At 39.7% G+C, this 27,822-nt stretch overlaps 1 protein-coding gene across 1 annotated transcript in view; it reads left to right on the top strand.

Annotated features, from left to right (window-relative positions):
- Positions 1-27,822, top strand: part of LOC127437226 (kinesin-like protein KIF15-A) — a 98,717-nt gene that overhangs the window by 32,749 nt on the left and 38,146 nt on the right. Inside the window, exons 14-25 of the mRNA XM_051692031.1 lie at positions 6,511-6,694; positions 7,170-7,311; positions 7,411-7,552; positions 7,697-7,879; positions 19,751-19,879; positions 20,302-20,407; positions 22,311-22,476; positions 22,846-22,996; positions 23,127-23,212; positions 24,793-24,871; positions 25,120-25,206; positions 25,336-25,440. Of these exons, the coding sequence (XP_051547991.1) occupies positions 6,511-6,694; positions 7,170-7,311; positions 7,411-7,552; positions 7,697-7,879; positions 19,751-19,879; positions 20,302-20,407; positions 22,311-22,476; positions 22,846-22,996; positions 23,127-23,212; positions 24,793-24,871; positions 25,120-25,206; positions 25,336-25,440 (1,560 nt within the window). The remainder of the gene's footprint in view (positions 1-6,510; positions 6,695-7,169; positions 7,312-7,410; positions 7,553-7,696; positions 7,880-19,750; positions 19,880-20,301; positions 20,408-22,310; positions 22,477-22,845; positions 22,997-23,126; positions 23,213-24,792; positions 24,872-25,119; positions 25,207-25,335; positions 25,441-27,822) is intronic.

Here is a 27,822-nt window from a genome sequence, read left to right as displayed (position 1 = left end):
AGGGAAGGAGAAAGCAGGTTTTTCTAGGCTCAGGTAGGACTTTTAATTGGCCACTTCAATGCTTTACAACTAAACAATCTCGTCAGCTTCACAGGCACATAGATTTAAACTCATTAGCTTCACAGGCACGTAGTAACTTAAACACATCAGCTTCACAAACATAACAGATTAAATGTAACAGCTTTCAGGAGCACCGTGGCCTTCCTTGTGTCAGACTCTCTCTCTCTCTCTGCTGGTGGCATGGCTGCTTATATGCCGCTCTCCCCATGCTCACTGGAATTAGAGACATGTGTTACACAATCTAGCTCAGGTGCAAGTGCCCTTACCGCTTTCTTTCTCTCCGGATGGACGGTTGACCACGCACCCGCTGCCACACTAACAAAAAGGCAATCTGAGTAAACATAAGATACAATTTTTAAATGATAATGCCCAACTGAGCCTGTGTGAAATAATATTTGCCCCCTTAGTTACTAAATCCCCAAATCTCTTAAACTGCATTCATAATCGGGTTCAGCTGGACTAGACACACCCAGACGTGATTACTGTCAGCCCTGCTCAATCAAATCAACACATAAATAGAACTTTTTCAGCAGCATGAATTTGGCTAAAAGGTCTCACCCAGTAGCACACTATGCCAAAGTTAAAAGAAATTCCAGAAATTATGAAGGAAAAATGTGATTGAAATACATCAGACTGGAAAGGGTTACGAAGCTATTTCAAAGGCTCTGGGACTCCAAGGAACCACTGTGAGAGCCATTATCTCCAAATGAAGAAAACTTGGCACAGTAGTGAACCTTTCCAGAAGTGGCCGAACTTTCAAAATTCCTCCAAGAGCACAGCGATGACTTGTCCAGGAAGTCACACAAAAGCCAAGGACAACATCCAAAGAACTGCAGGCCTCTCTTGTATCAATGAAGGTCACTGTTCATGACTCCACCATAAGAAAGACACTGGCCAAAAATGCCATCCATGGAAGAGTGGTGAGGCAAAAACCACTGCTAACCCAGAAGAACATTAAGGCTCATCTGAATTTTGCCAAAACACACCTTAATAATCCTCAAACATTTTGGGAGAATGTTCTATGGACTGTTGAATTGAAAGTGGAACTGTTTGGAAGACAGGGGTCCCAATACATCTGGTGTAAATCAAACACAGAATTCCACAAAAAGAACATCATACCTACAGTCAAGCATGGTGGTGGTAGTGTGATGGTGTGGGGATGCTTTGCTGCATCAGGGCCAGGGCGACTTGCAATAACTGAGGGAAACATGAATTCTGCTCTCTACTAAAAAAATCCTAAAGGAGAATGTACGGTCATCAGTCCGTGAGCTGAAGCTCAAGAGCAGCTGGATTATGCAGCAAAACAATGATCCAAAGTATAGGAGTAAGCCCAACTCTGAATGGCTCAAAAGAAGCAAAATGAAAGTTTTGGAGTGGCCTAGTCAAATTCCTGACTTAAACCCGATTGAGATACTGTGGCAGGACCTTAAACGGCAGTTCATGCTTGAAAACCCTCAAATGTGGCTGAACTAAAGCAGTTCTGCAAATAAGAGTGGGTCAAAATTCCATGACAGCGTTGTGAAAGACTGATCTCCAGTTATCAGAAGTGTTTGATTGCAGTTGTTGCTATTAAAGGTGGCACAACCAGCTGCAACTTAACCCAGCCAAGACAGAACTCCTTGTCATTCCAGCCAACCCTGCTGTTGAACACAACATCACCGTGCAGCTGGGTGCAACTACAGTAACGCCTTCCAAAACGGTCAGAAATCTAGGGGTAACTATTGATAACAAACTAAATTTCACAGACCACATCTCAAAGACCGCAAGATCGTGTAAATTTACACACTACAATATCAGGAAGATAAGACCCTTCCTCTCTGAACATGCCACACAACTTCTTGTTCAGTCACTTGTCAACTAGACTGGACTACTGTAACACTCTCATTGCAGGCCTCCCTGCATGTGCAATTAGCCCCCTGCAAATGATCCAGAAAGCAGCAGCACATCTGGTCTTTAATGAACCAAAGAGAGCACGTTACACCACTCCTTGTCTCTCTTCACTGGCTGCCGGTTGATGCACATATCAAATTCAAGGCTCTGATGCTGGCATACAGAACAGTCACTGGGTCTGCTCCAGCATACCTAAAATAATTTCTGCAAAGCTACGCGCCCACTAGAAGCCTGCGGTTGGCTAAGGAATGTCGCCTTGTTGTACCAACACAAAGAGGCACTAAAACACTTTCCTGGACTAAAAGAAGCACTAAAACACTTATGATCGGCTTCATCATACCATGTTGGTGGAATGACCTTCCCAACTCCATCCGTGAAGCTGACTCACTTTCTGTCTTCAAAAAACGGCTAAAAACACATCTTTCCATGAGCACTTAACCAGTCACTAAAAAATAAAAATAATTCTTGTTGCACTTTAATCTCAAATCAAATCACATTTATTGTCACACAGCCATATACACAATTGCAATTGTGTGTGAAATTCTTGGGTGCAGTTCCGATCAATATAGCAGTCGTGACAGTGATGAGACATATACCAATTTACACTAACATCAAATTAACACAACACAATTTAAAGTCTAATATACACATAATTACACACAACAATATACAAATAATAACATACACTGTACAGTATACAATACACACAATATAGATACACATTATTCAATAAAAATAAAAAAGTATATATAGTAGTGTATATATAGAATGTACAGTAGGCTGTATTGTACTGTATTGACATTCAGGCTGTCGGTTTCTGTTTTGAATATTACTATTTTGATGCTAGTGAAATTTTGTAATATGGCACTTTTCGTACCACTGTCTCCTTAAGATGATTCACTTATGTTTTCCTCTTTTGTAAGTCGCTTTGGATAAAAGCATCTGCCAAATGAATAAATGTAAATGTATTAAGTTTAAGGGGGCAGTTAGTTTTCCACATGGGTGATATAGGTGTTGGATAACTTATTTGCTTCAGTAATAAAAAAAAGAAATATATATATATATATATATATATATATATATATATATATATATATATATATATATTTCTTTTTTTTATTACTGAAGCAAATAAGCAAATAAATATATATATACACACACACACACACACACACACACACACACACACACACACTTGTGCTCAAAAGTTTGCATACCCTTGGAGAATTGGTAATGTATGTAAAATTTTTAAAGAAAACATGAGTGAGCAGGAAAAAACACATTTCTTTTATTTCTTATGGGATTCATATTCAACTGTAGGTTATAACAGAATGGCACAATCATAAAACAAAACATGGCAACAAAGAAAAAAAAGGAAATGACCTCTGTTCAAAAGTCTGCATACCCTTAGTTCTTAATACTGTGTATTGCCCCCTTTAGCATCAATGACAGCGTGCAGTCTTTTGTAATAGTTGTCTATGAGGCCCCAAATTCTTGAAGGTGGTATAGTTGCCCATTCGTCTTGGCAAAATGCCTCCAGGTCATGCAAAGTCTTTGGTCGTCTTGCATGAACCGCACGTTTGAGATCTCCCCAGAGTGGCTCGATGATGTTAAGGTCAGGAGACTGTGATGGCCTCTCCAGAACCTTCACCTCTTTCTGCTTTAACCACTGGAGGGTCAACTTGGCCTTGTGCTTAGGGTTATTGTCGTGCTGGAAAGTCCAAGAGTGTCCTATGCGCAGCTTTCGTGCAGAAGAATGCAAATGGTCTGCCAGTATTTTCTGATAAACATGCTGCATTCATCTTGCCATCAATTTTCACATAGATTCCCCATGCCTTTAGAGCTCACACACCCCCAAAACATCAGTGCGCCAACACCATGCTTCACAGTAGAGATGGTATTCTTTTCACTATAGGCCTTGTTGACCCCTCTCCAAACATAGCGCTTATGGTTGTGACCATAAAGCTCTATTTTGGTCTCATCACTCCAAATTACAGTGTGCCAGAAGCTGTGAGGCGTGTCAAGGTGTTGTCGGGCATATTGTAACCGGGCTTTTTTGTGGCAATGGCTTCTTTCTGGCAACTCGACCATGCAGCTCTGTTTTGTTCAAGTATCGTCGTATTGTGCTCCTTGAAACAACCACACCATCTTTTTCCAGAGCAGCCTGTATTTCTCCTGAGGTTACCTGTGGGTTTTTCTTTGTATCCCGAACAATTCTTCTGGCAGTTGTGGCTGAAATCTTTCTTGGTCTACCTGACCTAGTCTTGGAATCAAGAGATCCCCGAATTTTTCACTTCTTAATAAGTGACTGAACAGTACTGACTGGCATTTTCAAGGCTTTGGATATCTTTTTATATCCTTTTCCATCTTTATATAGTTCCATTACCTTGTTACGCAGGTCTTTTGACAGTTCTTTTCTGCTCCCCATGGCTCAGTATCTAGCTTGCTCAGTGCGTCCACGTGAGAGCTAACAAACTCATTGACTATGACACAGACACTAATTGCAATTTAAAAAGCCACAGGTGTGGGAACTTAACCTTTAATTGCCATTTAAACCTGTGTGTGTCACCTTGTGTGTCTGTAACAAGGCCAAACATTCAAGGGTATGTAAACTTTTGATCAGGGCCATTTGGGTGATTTCTGTTGCCATTATGATTTAAAAAGGAGCCAAACAACTATGTGATAATAAATGGCTTCATATAATCACTATCCTTAAAAGACAGTTTTTGTTTTTTTTGCATGATCAGTCATTATTTTTGTTTCATGAAGAAAAAAAGGATAAAAATTATCTGGTTATAAATGGTTACCAGCATTTAAAATAATGTTTTCACTCCAGAACAATTGAAAATGACTTGGTTCCCATTTTTGGTTACTTTCTGCTAAATATTTTTTTCGTTTTTGTTTTCGTTCCTTGAACCGTTTTAGTCCCTGTCCTGGAATCCTGAGTTTGTTCAGCTTTCTTTGTGATTCATGGCACTGATGTTTTGTTTTATTTATTTTTCTGTTTTAGTGTTTCCTTGGTAGTGTGATTATTTATTTATTTTTGACATTCCTAGTAGCTATACAACTCTGTGTGTGTGTATACAGCTCTGGAAGAAATTAAGAGACCACTGCAAAATTATCAGTTTCTCTGGATTTACTATTTAAAGGAATGTGTTTGAGTAAAATTTTATTTTTATTTTTTTTCTATAAAGTACTGACAACATTTAAAAAAATAAATATTGTCATTTAGAGCATTTATTTGCAAAAAATGACAACTGGTCAAAATAACAAAAAAGATGCAGTGTTTTCAGACCTCAAATAATGCAAAGAAAACAAGTTCATATTCATTTTTAAACACCACAATACTAATGTTTTAATTTAATAAGAGTTCAGAAATCAATATTTGGTGGAATAACCCTAATTTTCATCACAGCTTTCATGTGTCTTGGCATGCTCTCTACCTGTCTTTCACATTGCTGTTGGGTGACTATGCCACTCCTGGTGCAAAAAAAAAAAAAAGAATTGGGGAACATTGTCAGAGCAGAAGGAAGCAAGTTTTCTTCCAGGATAACCTTGTACGTGGCTTTATTCATGCAGCATTCACAAAGATGAATCGGCCTGATTCCAGCCTTGCTGAAGCACCCCCAGATCATCACCAATCCTCCACCAAATTTCACAGTGGGTGCGAGACACTGTGGCTTGAAGCCTCTCCAGGTCTCCGCCTATCCATTAGACAACCAGGTGGAGGATCGGTGATGATCTGGGGGTGCTTCATCAAGGAAACTTGCTTCTTTCTGCTCTTACAATGTTCCCCAACTCTGATGATTGTTTTTTTTCTAGCAGGACAATGCTCCATGTCACACAGCCAGGTCAATCAAGGTGTGGATGGAGGATCACCGGATCAAGACCCTGTCATGGCCAGCCCAATCTCCAGACCTGAACCCCATTGAAAACCTCTGGAATGTGGTCAAGACGAAGATGGATGGCAACAAGCCATCAAACAAAGCTCATAGAATTTTTGTGCCAGGAGTGGCATAAAGTCACCCAACAGCAATGTGAAAGACTGGTAGAGAGCATGTCAAGATGCGTGAAAGCTGTGATTGAAAATCAGGGTTATTCCTTCAAATATTGATTTCTGAACTCTTCTAAGTGAAAACATTGGTATTGTGGTTTTAAAAATGAATATGAACTTGTTTTCTTTGCATTATCTGAGATCTGAAAACACTGCATCTTTTTTGTTATTTTGACCAGTTGTCATTTTCAGCAAATAAATGCTCTAAATTACAACATTTTATTTGGAATTTGGGATAAATGTTGTCAGTACTTTATAAAATAACCCAAAAATGTTAATTTTACTCAAACACATCTATAAATAGTAAATCCATAGAAACTGATTATTTTGCAGTGGTCTCTTAATTGTTTCCAAAGGTATATGTATGTATGTATGTATGTTTATATATATATATATATATATATATATATATATATATATATATATATATATATATATATATATATATATATATATTAGTGTGTTTGTAAATGTGATTTTTTTATTTTTATTTTTTTTTTTTTCAGATGGAACACCACCCGCGGATGATGCGTTACGCAGCAGAGAACTGCAGCCTGCGGGAAGAAATTCAAGTGCTCCGTGCTCTGGAAACGGTCAGATCTGCTGGTGAGGTGGAGCTGCAGTCATTAACTGCACTGGAGAAAATATTCCTACAGCTGCTGGAGGCTCAGACAACAGACAAGACCACAGGTGAGGGAATCAGAACTTGCATGTCTGCCACTGCGAGGGTGTTTATGACTTGACCAACTCCCTGCTGAGTTAATGACTCTAGCAACTGGAATTTAACTTCCGCTGTGTTTCTAGGACTCTCCTAATAACTAAAATCATAGGGCTATCAGAGGGTGTTTGAAGTGGACAAATCTCAAAACATTTTGGACTCTCTCATTAAAAGTCTGTTAATAAGTGCTCTCATTTTGAGATGCTTGTTACTACCAGATTTAAAGTGTAAAACAGTGTGTTGAATTGCTTTACCGTTTTTGTTGTGGCATCGAAATTGGTTCTGAGAATCATCAGTTTTTACCGGTTTTGTTATTGACTAGTTATGATTCGGTATTTTGGCAATGTATGTTTTTCCTTTCTCTGCCATTTTAAATATGAAGCACTAACGGGGCACTTAAATGAGTATTACCTGTGAAATATCTTCCTCCATATGCTGTATTTATAGCGCCACCTACCTACTCTACACCTGTCACCATGGAGACGTTGTCATCTGTTTCCATGGAGAGAATGAAGGTTCAGCTGCTGCAGAAACAGTCGGAACTCACGGCAACAGTTCAGGCCTTTGAGGAGTTTAAGGAGATCAACAAGTACAATACATTCACTTGACACTCAAATGATTATTAAAGACAAAATCTTCAGTGGCTTTAATATTGTATTGACCTGTATATGTACATTAAATTCCTCAGAAAACAGCTGGCAGAGCTGGAATCTGAGAAACGTTATCTCGAGAAGTCCGTCAAACATCTGGAGAAGATCCTGGAGGCCACTAAAGCCCACAGCAAACAGGAAAAGTCTCAACTTAACAAGATTCACGCTGAGACCATCAAGGTAAATAACAGGGTTTAAACTCTGGGATTTCTTTGGTTTCTTGTTTCGAATGACTTGGGAATGAATTACCCAAGTTCTGTAGAGGTGTACACAAGATAACAGTTCTGGATTATTATTCACTTACTGTATATCTCTAATGTTAAGATATTGACTACGCCCACTAAAGCCTATAACCTGAGGAATCGGCTGGTGCCGCTGTCCAGCCCAGACCATCTGAACGGACAGACGGGGGACATCGATGTAGATGACATCCAGAATGAACAGCCGCCCCCTGAGATGAATGAGCTGGCCTGTGAAGCCCTCACTGAAGAGCTCAAACAAATGCAGGTGCTTAGAATGGAGTGGGACAATTTTGTGTTTTAAGGGGCGTTTTGCAAAGATTAAACTCAACATGAAATTAAAATTGACCTTTTTTATTATTATTATTATTTCATCCCTGGTCTCATTGTGCACAATTCAGAAGTGCATGCTATTTTAAAGGTAAACAAATGTTTTATCAAAATGGCATAAACTTTCTTCACCTCTGAAATGACACATCTTGTCTTTTGATGTAACCCAAGCTGTATGGATGGGGAACTGTTATATTTTCAGCCCACTTTTCAATGTCCATTCAGATCACGATATTACAAATCATGTTCCCTACATTATTTCCTGTTGAATAGGGCTGCAAAATTAATTGTATTTTAATTGCGATCACAATATCTGCCTCTCATGGTTAATTAAGCATAATCGTCTGCGATATTAGTGAGCTAGAAAACATAAGTTCCCTATCGATTCAACATTGCCGTAAGCACTATGGAGAGTGTCCTTACACTACATTGTTGAAACCCTTATACAATCACGCCAATCCTCTGATTGGCAATGGTGTCTGAGCCCCTCCCCTTTAGGTGTGCTTAAGGCCTATATTAGTGGGCGCTCAGTCACCATTTCTTCAGAATTTTCTTCCTTCAAGACAGTGAACTTTGTCTTCATCTTGGAACCCTTTCTGCTTCGCCGTCGATATACACTTTCACAGTGGACGGAACTCCTCAGCGAGATGTGGACAGGATGACTCGTCGCCTGTGCTCGGCGCCTGAACAGAGAGGCTTTTGTTGTGGCTTCTGCCACCTCTGTGAAAAATTTCCACTCCCATGTGTTCCGGTGTAGAGTTCTCCACATCGCCGTTGAAGACTCTCTCGGTAAACAGGTTCTTCGCTTCAGACGCCCGTTGTTTATCAGCGCGGTGCTTAAGTGGAGACTTCTACCTGCTTCCCACAGCACTCCGGCTGGAGATACTGTATCCTTATATATATATATATATATATATATATATATATATATATATATATATATACATACATACACACACACACACACACACACACACACACACACACACACACAGACACACACACACACGCTGACGACCAAAAGTTTGGAATAACGTACAGATTTTGCTGTTTCGGAAGGAAATTGGTACTTTAATTCACCAAAGTGGCATTCAATTGATCACAAAGTATAGTCAGGACATTACTGATGTAAAAAACAGCACCATCACTGTTTGAAAAAAAGTCAGTTTTGATCAAATCTAGACAGCAGCTTATCCTTGAGTAATCATGCTAAATTGCTAATTTGGTACTAGAAAATCACTTGCCATTATACCAAACACAGTTTAAAGCTATTTGGTTCGTTAAGTGAAGCTTAACATTGTCTTTGTTTTTGAGTTGCCACATTATGCAATAGACTGGCATGTCTTAAGGTCAATATTAGGTCAAAAATGGCAAAAAAGAAACCGCTTTCTCTAGAAACTCGTCAGTCAATCGTTGTTTTGAGGAATGAAGGCTATACAATGCTTGAAATTGCCAAAAGACTGAAGATTTCATACAAAAGTCTACACTACAGTCTTCAAAGACAAAGGACAACTGGCTCTAACAAGGACAGAAAGAGATGTGGAAGGCCAGATGTACAACTAAACAAGAGGATAAGTACATCAGAGTCTCTAGTTTGAGAAATAGACACCTCACATGTCCTCAGCTGACAGCTTCATTGAATTCTACCCACTCAACACCAGTTTCATGTACAACAGTAAAGAGAAGACTCAGGGCTGCAGGCCTTATGGGAAGAATTGCAAAGAAAAAGCCACTTTTGAAACACAAAAACAAAAAGGAAAGGTTAGAGTGGGCAAAGAAACACAGACAATGGGCAGCAGATAATTGGAAAAGAGTGTTATGGATCTTAACCCCATTGAGCTTTTGTGGGATCAGCTAGACTGTAAGGTGCATGAGAAGTGCCCGACAAGACAGCCACATCTATGGCAAGTGCTACAGGAAGCATGGGGTGAAATGTCACCTTGAATATCTGGACAAACTGAAAGCTAGAATGTCAAGCATCTGCAAAGCTGTCATTGCTGCACATGGAGGATTTTTTTTATGAGAACTCTTTGAAGTAGTTTAAGAAGTTCTGAAAATGTTTTTTCAAATTGTAATAGTAAATTTTCACGTTATTAACATCCTGACTATACATTGTGATCAGTTGAATGCCACTTTGTTGAATAAAAGTACCAATTTCTTTCCATAAGAGCAAAATCTGTACATTATTCCAAACTTTTGGCTGTGTGTGTGTGTGTATACACACACACACACACACACATATATATATATACATTGCATTGGGCACTACCATCTCACAGGACCTGAAGTGGGAGACACACATTGACTCCATTGTGAAAAATGCCCAGCAGAGGTTGTACTTCCTTTGGAAGCTGGAAGTTCAACCTGCCACAGGTGCTGCTGATACAGTTCTACTCAGCAGTCATTGAGTCTGTCCTCTGCACTTCAATAACTGTCTGGTTTGGTTCAGCTATGAAATCAGACATCAGAAAACTACAGGACAATTTGGACTGCTAAGAGGATTATTGGTTGCCCCCTACCCCCCCTTCAAGAACTATACACTTCCAGAGTGAGGGAAAAGGCTGGAAAAATCACTCTGGACCCCACTCACCCTGCCAAATACCTTTTTGAACTGTTGCCTTCTGGCCGACGCTTCAGAGCTCTGAACACCAGAACCGTCAGGCACAGGAACAGTTTTTTCCCCTCAGGCTATCCATCTCATGAACAGTTAAAACTGCCCCATTGAGCAATAACTATGTGCAATACACAGTTTAGTCTTTTTTTATATTTGTCCAACACATCCAACCTCTTCTGCCATTTCATTCCTCTGGGAAAAAAACAAAAACAAAAAACATTTGCACTGTACATATCAGATAACAGATTTGTATTAGATTGCACTACATATGTATGTGTGTGTGTGTGTGTGTGTGTGTGTGGGTGTGTATGTACGTATGTGTATAACTATTTTTTATTATTATCTATGTCTTGCTGCTGTTTTTGTATTGTTGTACACTGGAAGCTCCTGTCACCAAGACAAATTCCTTGTTTGTGTAAGCATACTTGGCAATAAAGCTGATTCTGATATATATTTGAGGTGTAACGGTTCAAATTTGTCACGGTTTCGGTACGGTTCGGTATTTGCAATGTACAGAAAAATATTATTACTGCCAAAGTAGGAGTACTCTGTTTGGTAACTCTTCAACAGGTTTGCCCTGAATAAAAATCATTGTTTTACAGTAACCATAGTTTAACTATGGTATTTATAGTAAAAACATAGTAACCACAAAATCAACATGGTTACTGTCATGTTTACAATATATAGTATAATCGTGGTTACTATATGGAAACTACAATATTACTATAGCAAAACCATGGTTAATTTTTGCTGGGTATAACTAAAAAACCCTTTTCTCTAATTAATAAATGAACATTTTAACTTAATACCTGCACTATTTCACTACATGCATCAACATAAAATGCATTTCAAACTCTACTGCACATATATTCAATATTCGGAAGCTGTACATCACTGTAGAAGGAACTTTGCTATTAAAATGGATATGAGGGTTGTTGTGACGTGGCTCGAGTGTTTTAATCATATGCGGAAATCACACAACTTCGTCAGCGGAGTAGGGAAACATATCGTTGGCAATGGACACCCCAATCGCTTTAGTTATTGTTTTATGCCTGTCTGAATCATCACTGTATACGGTATTACACAGTATTATCAGTTACAATGACCCTTAAAGGAGTGAAAACAGAAGGTTTTTTTTTCTTTATTATAATTGAAACACTTTAAATCAACAAGTACAATACATTCACTTGACACTCAAATGATTATTAAAGACAAAATCTTCAGTGGCTTTAATATTGTATTGACCTGTATATGTACATTAAATTCCTCAGAAAACAGCTGGCAGAGCTGGAATCTGAGAAACGTTATCTCGAAGTCCGTCAAACATCTGGAGAAGATCTTCCATTAAAGATTTTATAATACTTTAATGGAAGTATGTGTATAAAAAGTCTTCCTTTTGAAAATAAATAAGAAAGCTAACAGAATTATAATAATAATCCGAATTATAAACATGATAAAAAGCATGTAAATATAACGTTATATAACTAAAGCATGTTAGTTTACATGTTAGCATAGCATGTTAAATTAACTACTAAATGAAAAAGCTTTTAGAGAAATGTCCTATGGTTATTAACAATTAACATATGCTCTAGATGCGTGACAGCACAGCCAGACTGCTCCTGTCTGTACATTTAACTCAGTGGTTCTCAACTGGTTTGCTTCTCAGTTGCTTCAGGACCCAGATTTTACATTGGAAATCAAGTGGCAACCCGCCATAGTAAAAACGTAACCTGTATTTAATGCATCCTGGGTCGCATTTCATTTTATGTTGCATAGTTTTGTTCATGGTTTTCAAGTACAAGGACATGCATTAAGTGACATTATTTTTGTTGTTGACCTCAACAACAAAATCTACAGTAAGTTTTCTCTCCCCCTTTTAAAAATGTAAGAGCATATTTACTTATGAGCCCATTATTATCCCATTTATTTCCTAATTTCAAACATAATTCAAACAAAACATACATATTACACAGGAAGAAAGGCTCTTCATTACCATGGTTAGGTCAGTGTAGCTAGTCTTAATAGTAATAATAATAACAAATTATATTATTTATGAAAAAATAAGAACTAGCTGAAACATCTTGAAACTTTAACTACAACTGCCACTGTTGATATAAAATGAGGTCTAATAGATTCTACCTTTTAGATTATTTCATATGAAACTATAACATTTTGTCAAAATATAACAGTTACTTCTACTCATGTAAAATCGTGAAACAATTTTGTAAAGTTGATGATGCATAACAAAAAACAAAATTAGCGCATAGCACAGTGTTGCTCTTTCTCCTCAGTGCTGTTTGGCATGTCAGGGCTGCCTACCGTTTGAGAGGTTTGACTCCCTCCGTAAAGCTTTAAACTAGAAAAGTCTCACTAGAATTGATATTGGTCACATCAGTTTTGAGGTCTGCGCTCCACAATATCGAGGGAAGCCTGGATGTTGCACACGCACACCAGAGAGAAGAGTAGGCTATATCATGATCGCGGGCTGGTTCTGTTACACTCGTGCGAAAGTGCAGATTAGAAGCCTTTTGCTGATTGCGAGATTATCATTAAATCTGCCTCTGCAGTCCTAAATAGGCTATCACTTGGATGACCCCCAAAATATATTCAATGGGGGAACCATGGCATTGTTCTTTCCCTGCTGTTCGCGACCCAGTCCGTATAGACCTGCCACCCATTTTTGGGTCGCGACCCACCAGTTGAGAAACACTGCTTTTAAATCACATACACACACACTCACTTATGTCAGCCCCCCTCGTCTCACTTCTCTCTGATATTTTCTCTGCTGCATGTGTGTGTGGGGGGCAAGTTGACGAGTCTGACAGGCAGTCGAGGAGGAAAGGAGATGCGCAGGTGAGTTCTACATCCGGTTGCATTTTTTTTCTCAATACCATAGATAAGCAAATGTACATGGTATGATAACCGTCAATTTTCATACCGTGGTATACCGTGAAACTGGTATACCGATGCAACCCTAGTGTGCAGTTTTGGCTTATCTGCGACTGTGTGCGCCACGCGCTATCTTTCCCCAGTGATTTTGGCGTAAATGATATGACGGTATTACCAGTATACGACACATATGTCGAGCAATGTCTGCAAACAGTGCCTGTTTGTAAATGTTTTTCACCATTGCTGTTGTAATTGATTGCAAAAAGAAACTGTTTCCAGACAGGAGACCTGAATAACGCAGGGGGCTTCTCTATCAGCGGATCGTTTTCTCCACTTGCCATTTTCAACTACACACAACGCTTGCAGAACAGTGATGTCATCAAGTTGATCCACGTGAAACACAGGCGGAGCATATCCATTTACAGATCCATTCAGGTGCATTAGCGGATGTTGTAACTGTGCGTGTCTATTTGACGCTTTATTTTCTTCACAAAACCTTGTGCTCCAGAAGCGTCAATAAACTTGAGGTGAACTGCGGTGCCAATACTTCCCGAATCGTGGGTGGCAAACCGTACGTGTTTTTTATTTGTTTTTACAGAGAACCGTTACACCCCTAAAATATATATATATATATATATATATATATATATATATAAGCGGCTCTTTTAGTCAATATTGTGTGTATATATATACAATATTGACTAAAAAAGTCGCTTGCGTGATACACATCTTTCTAAAGATAACATTCCGCAAGTGTTTTCTATGCAAACGGCACATCCCGCTGCCTTATGAGCACGAGAGCTGCGTTCACGCTCTGGGCTGTGCGTACGCACGAGCAACTCTCATAGAGACAGACTGCCCTCGCTGCGAGAATCTCCGTACGTTGCGCTCTAGGATCGACCTCGTTCTGAAGGAAGGTCCAGACTCTCGTGCCCTTCCACCCGCCTCTTCACGGCGGGGCAGTGAGGTTGAGCTGGAAGACTTAGAGGAGAATCTTGTGCCAGCACAAGCCCTGCGAGCCTCCTGAACTTCCGATCTAACATCCAATATGTGCTTGATGAGCACTCTATTAGAGCGCATGGCCTCTTTATGTTTGGCAGCTCTGACGATGGGGATGATGATACAGTGCCACTTGCAGCTTCGGGCGAGTGGTTCACGGAGGATGTTGCTGCTTTTTTCCCCAGCAAGGGTGAAGAGCATGCACACGCCACGGACAAGTAGGTTCTTCATGTCCTCGCGAGGGCGGTCTTGAGTGGTCCCCTCCAGGAGAGCCACAAAAGTCTCGCCTGGATGAATGGTTTTTGCAAACCAGCAGTCGTCAACAGACCACAGTCCAGAGGAGCACACCATTGTTCCTGAGGTCCATGCTGAGCTCACGTAGAACTGGTTTGCGCCTTACTCTTCACGCATTCAGGTCGGAGGTGCTGCCGTCTTTACTAAAGTGGACCACACCGAGGAAAAAGTCTATTCAAAACTTCCCCCTGTAGAACAGGCTGTTGCAGCCACCTCTGTCATAATACTGCCATGAGGTGGAAATCCCGCCCGCCCACCCTTCCAAGCCGTGTCAACTGAGCTTATACAGCAGCAGGCCAAGCTGGTTCAGCACTCCACAACATGTCAGTGCTCCAGGTTTTTCAAGCTAAGCTTCAACAAAAGAATGAGCAAGGCTAATTCAGAGCTGTTTAAAGAGCTCTGCACCGCTACAGATTTGGCGCTGCGAGCCACGAAAGCTACTGTTCAGGCCATCGGCAAAGCGATGAGCAGCCTGGTGGTTTTGGATAGGCATATTTGGATAACTCTCACGGAGATGCGTGATGCAGAGAAAGCCACCCTCCTCGACACCTCAGTGTTGCCCGACGGTCTCTTTGGCTTCGGCGTTAAAACACTTTCTACCAAAAAGAAGTAGCACTTCCCCTTTGCCGGCACACTCCTGATCTAATTCTGGTCAGCACCTGGCAAAGAATTCATTTCTTGCTGCCACAGTATAGCCGGAAGCTACTAACGAGCTGTCAGTGAAGCTACGCAAGCCGTGGCCCAAGTGTAAGCACCTACCGTCTCAGCGCGAAAACACAACGATGAAAAAACACCGGACGGGCAACAGAAACGTTACTGACATGCCCAGCCCTGTGAAGAGGAGCCCAGAGCTCGCTGTTATTCATGGCCCAGAGCCGAAGAAGGCTCGAGTAGAGGCACACAGTGTTTCTCCCCTCTTCCCCATTACTGTTCATTGGGAACGGGACATTGTTCAAAGGACTGGTTTGCGTCAATAGATCTGAAGGACACGTATTTTCATGTACCAGTTGCACTGCGTCGCAAGTGGTTTTTGAGATTCGTGTTCGAGGGAACTTCGTATCATTCAAAGTCCTTCCTTCTGTCTCTGGCTCCCTGCAAGCTCATGGAATGTATCGATGTGACGCTCGCCCCATTGAAAATGAACTGTGTGCGTGTTTTGAATTACTTCAAGGATTGGTTATTACTAGGCCAATCAGAGGCACTACAGAGACTTGCTGCTTTGCCATCAGAAGAAAAGTGGTGACCACAGATGTATCCAACACAGACGGTGTGCGATGAATGTCCGACTTTCGGAACCTGGACAAGTGCAAAACAGGCATGGCACATCAACCGCCTAGAACTACTGGCTCTCTTTCTAGCTTTGAGAGCTTTTCATTCCGACATTGTGAATCACCACATGCTGATTCGTTCGGAAAACAGCAATAGTGGCATACATAAATCACCTGGGCGGACTCCGATCGGCACAATTAATGAGCATGACGCAGCGCCTCCTCAAATGGAGCGGGCATCATGTCCTCTCATTGCGTGCGACACATGTCCCGGGCCGTCTGAATTTTGGAGCGGACTTGTTGTCACGCCAGGAAGCATTACCAGGGGAATGGAGACTTCATCCTCAGACAGTGATGAGGATTTGGGAAATAATCAGCAAAGCGTAAGTCGACCTATTCACCTCTGTGGAGAATGCCCACTGTCCCCTTTGGTACTCCATGTCCCAAGTCCCGCTGAGCGTGGATGTGCTGGGTCACAAATGGCCAGCGAAATGCAAATATGCTTTTCCCCCGATGTGCCTTCTTTCTATCCTCATCAAAGTCCGAGAGGACATGGAATCAGTTCTGTTAATTGCACTGAAATGGCCCAATCAGTCCTGGTTTATGGAGATGATAGAAATACTAGAAAGCCCTCCATGGGAAATACCGCTGAGGAGAGACTTTCTCTCTCAAGCACAAGGCATGATTTGGCATCCCTAGCCAGAGCTGTGGAATGTATACCTGTGGCCTCTGAATGGAGCACGTCGGACAAGCTAGAATTGGCTCAGTCTGTGATGAACACCTAAGGCTGGCTTGTCATTTAAATGACATTAAACCTATAACAGCCTAAGGTTTTATCAATGCCCTTCAGGGCTCAGGTGGTTAGTTTGCAAGCCTTCTTTTTTCCACCATTTAATTCAGATGAAGAGCAATCTGTGCATATGTTACGCCCGGTGAGGGCATTGCATACATGTGTTGAGCGCACCCGTCAGCTAAGTTTGTCGGATCAGCTCTTTATTTGTTATGGAGGACACACAAAAGGAATGTCCGTCTCCAAACAAAGGCTCTCCCACTGGACCGTTGATGTGATCACCCTCGCCTATGAATCACAGGGCGCAAATTGCCCTTTTGGTGTCAAAGCGCATTAAACCAGAGGCATGGTCTCTTCATGGGTGTGCACAAACTGTGTGTCCTTGCAGGACATATGTTTGGCAGCAGGATGTTCCCGCAAAACACTTCGAGATTTTATAACCTGGACGTGGCATTCATCTCCTCACAAGTCCTCTTTGTATAGAGTGCTGCTTACATTCAAGCGGGTGAGCCCAAGCCCTTATTATGGGTGGGCTACCGACTATGATCAACACAGCCGCCTGACTACATGCTGTTGAACTGCCCATTGCCCAAACAAACTTTTGCCCCTTTTTAAGTACAGGCATTTTACTCAACCGTCTCCATACAGACAGGTGTAAATTTTTCATAAAGTCACAAGTACTTTCATTGTAATAAAACTTCCTTCCCGACTGGGCTCGTGAAGGGGTTCATACTATATGACTATATAGTTTATATATCCACTCTAAGTGCTCCCCTCCTGGCTCACCATGAGAGTTATTCACTTGTGGTATAGTCATGTCGGTTACTATCCCGCAGGACTACGGCGTCATGCTCTTTCAATAAGTACTCCCATAAGAAATAAAACCTACTTTTCCAACTATGTTGTGAGAGGGTTAATAAAACATACTGTGTATTTCTATATGGTTCATACAGACTTTAGACTGTGTTAATTTCCATCTGGCATCCGCCATGTGGGACAATTCATATACACTTTAATATGACTTAAGTCATCTGACTTTGGCCTGTGACTCCTTATGAATAGCTCTATTTAGTGTTATAACTTCGGGAGTGTAATGTCACGTAGAATGGCATGATGGGTTTCCGTTCCCCATAGTGCTTACGGCAATGTCGAGTGAACTGAATCTGTGTCTCTGGTTACACATAACCTCGGTTCCCTGAGATGAAGGGAACGAGACATTTGCCAAAGCTGGCCACACTACTACTTCAGAGTTTCATAATACGAGTGACTCACTATTGTTCCTCAGTCAGAAAATTTTTAAGAAATGGTGACTGAGTGCCCGCTTATATAGGCCTAATGCACACCTAAAAGGGCGGGGCTCAGACACCATTGCCAATCAGAGGAATTGACGTGATTGTATAAGGGTTTCAACAAGGTTGTGTAAGAAGGACACTCCCCATAGTGCTTACAGCAATGCCTTGTTCCCTTCATCTCAGGGAACCAAAGTTACATGTGTAACCAGAGACATTATCAGCCAGGTAAAGTTGCAAATTGTTGTTCATTTTCATTATAGACTGTGTCTACGGATGATAGATTAAATCACAAGCTCTTTTGTAGTCCGTTTTCACCTCACTGACCAATCACTGTTTCACTTTTGAGCATGCGCTGAAATACAGAACCTCAGATGTGTACGAATATCGTATGTGCGCCGCACAAAGATAATAAGGTGTCATAGCTTTTACAAAGTGGTACTGTGCTCAATGCACATGAAATTAATTCCATCTCATGCTTTGAAAATGTGGACCTATGTAATATACAGAACAGCTGTGCTCTGAGTTCGGTTCGGTTTGTGCATGTCGCTAACGTGTGCTGACCGGATTATTTTGAAGTATTACGCATAACTTCAGTGTAACATTTGCGTTATTCCAAATGTGTTTGACCACAACAAGTGTGTAAACAAATCTAAAGTAACCCCACGAAACCGGGGTTGTGTGGAGCGAGGAGATGATGAGAGCATTTCATCATGTATGGAAAGAGCACAAACCTGTTGTCACACTGTCACCTCCACTGGTAACACACAGAAACTGTCTCTGTGTCTGAAACTGCCCCCTATCCACTATATAGTGCACTATATTGGGTGTCTGCCATTTTGTATTTGTCTGAATTCTGAATGAGCCACTCATTCCCTACTTTTGTTCACTCATTCTTACCCACAGTGCACTCTAATTTTGAGTGTACATCAAAATTAGATATTTGATCTTTATTCCGTTCAGTACATATAGTGTGTTTTATTTTAATTGGGGAAAAAAAGGCTGGTGAAAATAAATAAAAGTGGCTGGTAAAATTTGGCATTCACCAGCCACTGTGTTTGGAAGTACAGTACTGCGCAAATGTCTTAGGCACTTGTGATAAAGGTTGCATGGTGAGGATGTCTTCAAAAATAATGACAAATAGTTTTCATTTATCACTTAATGCCAGTAAACATAAAAAAGAGAAATCAATATTCGGTGTCAATCAAAAAACAGCACCAATTCTCCTAGGTACACCTGTTTTTCTTGGTTGTTGGCAGATAGGATGTTCCAAGTTTCTTGGAGAATTCACCACAGTTCTTCTACCTGTTTAGGCTGTCTCAATTGCTTCTGTGTCTTTATGTAATCTCAGACTGATACGATGTTCAGTAGGGGGCTTTGTGGCGGCCATGACATCTGTTGCAGGGCTTCCTGTTCTTCTATTCTAATCTTTTCTATTTGCAAAAGTAATGTTTGGGAGTCTTACATTAATATTTCTTATTGACACACTAAAGCTGAAGATATAAATAACCATCTTAAGACAAATGCTTTTGTGAAACATCTTATGCGCCTAAGACTTTTGACCAGTACTGTACATCTTATAATGGAAGATAAATTAATATATTTTTATTGTTGTTTTTAATTAACAGTTGTCTAAATTCATCTTTTTATTTTTATCTGGCTTTAGGAACAGGCTCTTCGTGTTCAGGGCCTGTTAGATGAGGAAGAAGCCAAGAACAGAAAACTGCTTCAGCGAATCAGCAAGCTGGAAGAACAGGTTACCATAGCAAATGAGGAGTCCACTCGCACAAAGGAGGTGTGAATGAATGAATGAACAAATGAATGAATGAACATTACATTTATATAGCGCTTTTCTGACACTACACTCAAAGCGCTTTACACAGGGTACAGGGGACTCCTCAACCGCCACCAGTGTGTGGCATCCACCTGGATGATGCAGCGGCAGCCATAGTGTGTGTGTTGTTTAATCTTATTACAGAAACTGTCTATATTAAAGGCGCTTCACAGAATGTTAGCCATTCTGGAATTCATGCCACTGTATTAGGCACACCTTAATTGGCACTTACAGTACATTAAGATCTTGAGGTTCTAAGTGAAATCGTCATGGTTGCTAAACACATAAGACAGGATTCAAGATATTAATTTTGTACAGCCCCTGGTTCCTGCATGCAGGGGTTTGTTGAATGTTGGCTATACGATGATGCTTTGTAACTGCAGACATTTGGTGCTGAGCGGCACTCTCTGCTGGAGGAACAGGAGTGTCTGCAGGAGAGAATCCAATCGCTGGAGCAGCAGCTGGAAGATGACAAGAGAGAGATGGATGGTGAGTCTTCTGTTATGTTCACTATTTATTATATTTGTCAGACATGCAGGGATGCAATAGGTCACTTCACCTACTGTACAGGTTTCCCATGGTCAAAGGAAACCTGGAAATATCAACATTTTAAAATTATGATTTCCAGGCCTGGAAGAGTCAAGGACTGTGGATTGTGTTTAATAGAATTATGTTATGGAAATGACTCTCCCCTTTTCTCCCCAATTTGGAATGCCCAATTCCCAATGTGCTCTTAAGTCCTCGTGGTGGCGGAGGATGAATCTCAGTTGCCTCCGCATCTGAGACCGTCAATCTGCGCATCTTATCACGTGGCTTGTTGAGCACGTTACCGTGGAGACGTAGCGTGTGTGGAGGCCCACGCTATTTTCCGCGGCATCCACGCATAACTCACCAAGTGCCCCACCGAGAGCGAGAACCACACATTATAGTGACCACGAGTAGGTTACCCCATGTGATTAAACCCTCCCTAGTAGCAACTGGGCCAATTTGGTTGCTTAGGAGACCTGGCTGGAGTTACTCAGCACACCCTGGATTTGAACTTGCAGACTCCAGGGGTGGTAGTCAGCATCAATACTCGCTGAGCTACCCAGGCCCCCGCCTGGAAATGACATTTAACTTTTTTTAAATTAAACAGTGACTCCTTTGTCTTGCTAAGACTAATTTAATAAGCTAACATGTTATATATCCTTAAAACACACAATTAAATCAGATGTTCACATTTAGCCTAATTTGGCAAAATTACAGCTTGATTGGAAATGATGCCCAATAACAAGTGACATTGTCTTTGTTTTATTAAAATATCACTTGTCTCATATTTCATCTCAAGCATGCTCTTCACTGACACTTTTGTTGACTTGGTTAACAAGTACACTAACTTTTTGGGGGGAAAAAACCAAAACATTATTAAGGGCTATTTTGGTGTGGTGGAAATGGTGCAGCAACTGTTGGACTGTCATAATTTTTGAAAATAAATAAATAATTAAAAATCGAAACAATTTTCAACAATTATTATTTAAATTATTTATTTCACAATTGTTTAGATGATCAAAGTTTTAAACATGCAATATTTTGTATTTTTATAATGAATTTTCTTTGTTAAATATTAAAAGTCTGCATCTGGGACAAGACTAAAACAGTCAGATCTATACATAAGACATTTAAGTCATACCAAAAATAAATGATGAAGGCCTGGTGTAAAAATTCTTAATTAAAACAAAACAAAAAACAACGATTGAAATCTAGCTTAGAAGTGCACATGTATACATATGCTTTTTAAAAGTCCCTATCCGGTAATCATGAATGACTGGAAGAGTAATAAGGTGTGTCTGAAATGATGCACTATACAGTGTGCACTATGTACTTGGCCATCTTGTGTATGAAGTTTTAAAGTAGCGGTGCTCACACTTCTATGGCTTGAGATGTACTTTTCATAATGGCATTATAGTGAGATCTACCATATACCACGGTACCAAAATTAGTTGGTACCTAACCACAGTCCAACAATACTTGTATCTCAAATAATGTACATGTTCACATAGTGTGGGTTCATTGTAAAACATTCTGTACACATTTGCAAGGTGCTCTCCTCACAAAAAGTTTTGGTAGTTGCCATATTTGCGATAATAACAATAGTTTTGTCAGGCCAACATTACGGCCCGGTAACCCCGCCTCTTCAATCACGCAGACAAGCCTTTATTGTTGAATGCTTAAAGTAATGTAACTTCTTTTTTTTTTTTTTTTTTGGTTGTACAAAAAGTACAAGCATGAATTGTGAGTAATTGGACATTGTATTCATTTGGCATGCTGACTTTTACATGCAGTGTAGCAGCGAAATACTCATATTTGAATGCAAATTTTTAATCAATCAGTGATTCCCATGTCGTCTGTGCAGTGGTGCGGGTGGAGGTGCGAGACCTGCGTGTGGTGCTGCAGTCTTCTGATAGAGAGCTGGAGGCCGTGCGGACTGAACTACAGCTGCAGAAATCAGAGCACGAGAAAGAGAACACACACCTGTCCAAGAGCCTGATCAGCACACACCTACAGCTGGACACTGTCAAGTACACACTCACTCACACACCACATACACTAGCAGTCAAACAATTAAACACCTACTTGTTCTTAATCATCACCATTTCAGTGTGAAGCAACACAAATGGTAGGATGAAAACCAAACAAATGTTAAACAAATCAAAACTAGCTTATATTTTAGATTCAGAGTTGTAGATTCCAGCTCTGCACATTCTCTCAAGCAACTTCATCCTGAGATGCTTTTTAAACAGTATTGAAAGTTTTCAAATGTGTGCTGAGCACTTATTGGCTGCTTTTCCTTCACTATCCGCTCAAATTCATTAATTAAGTATAACCTGTCTGTCTCTCTCAGGTTAAAATAAAATGATATAAAATGTATGTCTGTCTGTGTGTGCCAGGTTGGAGTGGGAGCAGATGATGGAGAAGCAGCGTGTTGTACAGGATGCGTTTGATACGCTGCAGGCTGAGTTTCAGTTTGAGTTGGATCAACACAGACAGCAGATGGAGCTCAAGAGCCAAGAGTGTTCAGAGCAACAAACACTCATTATTGTCAGTCCCTCTCGTTCACATTCATTGTTGGATAATTTATGTGTTTATTGTGTGGTTGAATTTCTAGCTGTTATAGAAGTATTGTTAGTGTGGTGTGTGATATCTAATGCATGTTTGGTTGTGTTTGTAGGAGCTGCAACAGAATCTGCAGGCAGAGAAAGAGCAGAACATCAGTGTGAGATCTCAGCTGACCGCACACAGAGAGTGTGTGTCTAAGTGAGTGAAGTGATCATCCAAGTTTAACCTTCCTGTAATGTTCGGGTCATTTTTGACCCTTTTAAGAATTGGAGAAAAAATTAAATCTTAATCTTGTATTTGGTGAAAATGCTTTGGATTCTCCACAACAATTAATAATTAAATAAGCAAAAAATGCTACGTTGGTGAGTTTTAGGTTACTAGTGTTGCTAGATGGTTGCTATGGCATTACTAAATGGTTGCAAGATGGTTGCTTACTGGCTCAAGTTGAAAGAGACCATCTCCAAGTCTCTGATATCAAAATCCCTAGTTATGTGTGAGGAGCTTTTCAATGGAATTCTATGGTATAGGGATGTCAATTTTCAGACATTTTCATAATTGTCATGGAAATTAACGATCAATTAATCGATTAATGCTTAACGTTAATACCACACGCATGTGGAGGACTCCAAATAATGTTTATGTTGACTACTGTTTAAATATAATTTAAATTACTTTAAGTATTGGAATTTTACTCTTAAAATATCACTAGTTCAGTGTACTTTAATACATTTAGGCTATGTTTAGTATGAATTTGTGAATTATTTAATTGAATTACTGTTAAAAATAACTTGTATGCAAGATACATTTTTTTAGTTAATTAAAACTTTGTGGATTTTGGGATATATAGGATCTTTGGACTTATTTTATTTTTTTTTTTTTTTTATTTTATTATGTCAGATCATAACACACTTTGTAAACAGTACATAACATACTGTTTCTCTGGTGATGATGAACATCGGCTGAATCTGCTTTCCTGCCGATCACAGACGTAATTGTAGGTTGGGATGAAATAAGGAGACCAGCAGATCAACAGTGCTTGTTTTCGTGATGATCTTCAACACACCATCACAGTGAATGCAGAAAACATTATGCTCATTTATAGAGAAATGCTCCAACACTAATTGCATTTAGCCCACTTCATATTCATCTGTGTGGTTCTTCTGTGATGTGGACAAGACGTGACATGCAACGTGCAAGCACCCTCTAGGGGCGGATGACTGTATAGACAGCCTTATCAATGTATGCTGACATGATTACTGGACACATTTGTTCAGTAATTAATCAATCATCGATCAAATTATTAACAACAATTAATTGATTATTCATTAACATCCCTACTATGGTATTGTTGCTAAATTATCATCCACCAGGCAGTCATTTATTTTCTGAAATAAAAAAAGATTATTTTATTTTTCTACAGATGCAGTGTGCAAGTATTCAAATTATCAGCTTTGTTCACTCAAAATAAAGGTTTTTCTGTGTCAATTCATCTATTGTAAAAGAAAAGTACCATCACTGACATAAATGCAGCACTCTTTCCAAATGAAGTGCTACTGGAAATGCTTGTGTTCAGTGTGAAATAGAACAAAAAAATCATGTCACTGTTCATGTTTATAATCAAAAGGGAGATGTTCTGTGTCTACCGGGTCTTTGTTGTTTTCATACTTCATACATATATTATGCTTTAAAATATTGTTTTGTCATTTGCTTTGGTAAAAGCATGTGCAGCTTTAGAAGTCTTAATGCTGAGTCACAGTTTGTGTTTGTGTGTGTTTCAGAGAGCTTGTGCAGTCTGTAGAAGAGAATGCCTCATTGAAGAAACTCATCACTGATCTGACAAACAAAAATCAGCAACAGGTGTGTGTCCATTTACAATGTCAGTTATTACGTATATTGAAGGTTGTGAATTTGAGTATGTTGTGCACTTAGAAACTTTGCTTGAAATAAAGTGGCCATATTCTAAATATTTGTAGCATTCATTGCTTTCCCTGAAGTCCACTTATAATGCTAGTCAAGGTTTCTTGCACTAAAAAAATAATATAGTGTGTAAATGATCTGTAGACCTCATTAGATGTCTTTAGACTGTGATGTGTGTTTACGTGCAGTGTGATGAGATCAGCGCTCTACAGCAGAGTGTCTGTTCAGCCAACAACACCATCAGCAGCCTCGAGCAGAAGATTGAACAAGACAGTGTGAGTTATCGTGTACAATACACTAACTCTCTCAGCTGATGTTTGACTTTGTATGTGAGCTTTAGTTTTGCCCCGTTTCAAATGGATTGCCCAAATGCATCTTAATACTGTGTGTGTGTGTGTGTGTAGACTGTGGTGCTGGAGCTGATGCAGGAGACCAGAGGTCTTCGCAGTGAGGTGGCAGTGAGAGATCAGACTGTCTCTTCACTGCGAGGAGAGATCGCTGACATCAGCGTAAGTTTTGGCTCTAATCTATGGTTGCCCCGGAATGCACGACGCAACAGAAATAAACCACAACAGAATTAAAAGAAAAAATAAAAAAATACTGTACTTATTTGTCTAGAAATGCTTTTGGACAGAAGTGGATTTCAAACATGTAAAGGACCTCGAAATGATATGATCCCCTTTTGAGGGACCTTCTTCCAAAAAGATGAAAGTCGCTATATATTTTCAAGTATAAAGATTAATTTATATTGTGTGAGAAAAGTAGTAAATATAATAAAGGCAATATTTAGTTTGTAAAATTATATAATTGGCCTTTATATTGTCATTATACTGAATTGACATTATCTGGAAAATATTTAGTTGGTGACTAGAAAGCAAATACACTGTCAACTTTACACAGAGTAATTTTAGATTTATAAACCTGAAGAGAAACCACATTTATTTGTGTAGAACGTTTCACTAAATTGTTCCAGTGCAGTTTTACACAGAATATAGCAGAACAACCCCAGCTAAAGGTGCAAACAAAAAGTGATGGTGACAGAGAGAAAATCCCTAGAAAGACAAATACAAACTATTCTTTAAAGTAAATATGTTGCAATGAATTACTTGGAAATAATAATTAATAGTTAAATTAAATAATTATCTATGAAACTATACACAGATTTGTTTTATTTTATTATTATTTTATCTCGTGCTGTTGTGGCTAGCAATAGAATAAAATAATGATTAATCTCAAGATTTCAGAATGAGGCAGTCTCATGATTGGTCCCTACTACACTAAGTCAGGATTGCTAAAAAATTGTGCTGTCAATCGATTAACATTTTTAATCGAATTACATGGTTTGCCGATTAATCCAATTAATTGCAGTTAATCGCATATATAAATATTTGCTGAAAAACCCCTCAAATAACAATGATTCAATATACAATATAATGATTAAATCAATGTAAATAGTTATATTTAAATAATTATCAATTAAATGTATACATTATAAAACAATAATCATTCAGATCATTAAAATGCAATACATTATTATGGCAGATGAGTAAAGCATAGACAAGACAATACAAAAATTTAATTTAGAAGGCATTAGATTTTATATCCATATTTTTTTGTGATTAACATTTTTATTGATTCACACAAAAAAACATGAGAATCAAAACATATATACATGGAATCAACATTTAACATTTAATCCCCACCCCGACCCCCAACAAACACTCCCGTGGTCACATGAGCATATACACACACACAAAAATAAAAAATATATAAATAAAATAAAAATATAATAATCGCACACATCTACATCTAAACCAATCTCTCCACTACCTCTCCCCGAGAGCCCTCCAAGAACGGCAACCACTTGCCCCATTTCCCAACAAACAAATCCAAATTACCCAGTCTACTAAATACCATTTCCTCATATGCCGCCACCCTCCCCATCTCCGTTTACCACTCCTGAAATGGGGGCAATCCAGCCGACTTCCATCCCATCAAAACAATCTGTCTGGCAACCATCACACTGGTCAGGACCCAATTCTCTGTTTTTATTCCCCACGTCGATGACCTCCCCATCACCCAAAACACAGAGTCTGGGGCAAAATGAAATTCGAGTGCCCAACACGTCACACAAAACTCTGAACCTTCATCCAAAACCCTGGATCTCAACACACCACCAAAAAACATGGGCCTTGTCTCCATCCTCTGATTGGCATCACCCGCAGGTGGGTGTGTCTTTAAGACCGAGCCTATAAAATCTAGAGGGTGTCCAATAGAATCGATGTATAATCTTGAATTGCATAAGGCGCACCCTTGCATCTCTAGATGCAGACTTGACATTTTTAAAAATTCCAATACCAAGTTTAAATCTTTCTCCCATAATCTCTTGAGAGAAGTTAAAGCTCCATCCCCCAGACTCTGAATTAGCAGGGAATAATACACTGATGCAGCTGTAAATACCTAAAAAACTGAGATCTAGGAATCCCAAAATGTTGAACCAAATCTTCAAAAGATCTCAACACTCGGCTCTCATATAGGTCACCGTGTGTAGTAACCCCACCTCACAATCCACTCTGACCAGCAGAAAGGGAGATGTGAGATGGCAGCGACCGGAGTCTGATAATTCACCACTGACCACGTGATATTGATGAAACGCCTAATGTTATCAGAAGAGCTGCGGCTCGGAATAAAACCCACCTGATCTATATGTATAAGAGATGTCATAACTTAAATCTGGTAGCCAGGATTTTTGACTATTTTTACGTCTAGCTGGATCAGGGAAATTGGACGGTAACTCTTATACTCACTTGGATCTTTGTCCTTTTTAAGAATCAGACTGATCCGGGCTTGTGTCATGGTTGGCGGAAGCTTCCCATTCTTTAATGATTCCG

Source organism: Myxocyprinus asiaticus, chromosome 48, assembly GCF_019703515.2.
Source record: "Myxocyprinus asiaticus isolate MX2 ecotype Aquarium Trade chromosome 48, UBuf_Myxa_2, whole genome shotgun sequence".
NCBI classification, from domain to species: domain Eukaryota; kingdom Metazoa; phylum Chordata; class Actinopteri; order Cypriniformes; family Catostomidae; genus Myxocyprinus; species Myxocyprinus asiaticus.
The sequence above is the reverse complement of the archived record's forward strand: the minus strand, read 5'-3'. Positions and strand labels throughout refer to the sequence as shown.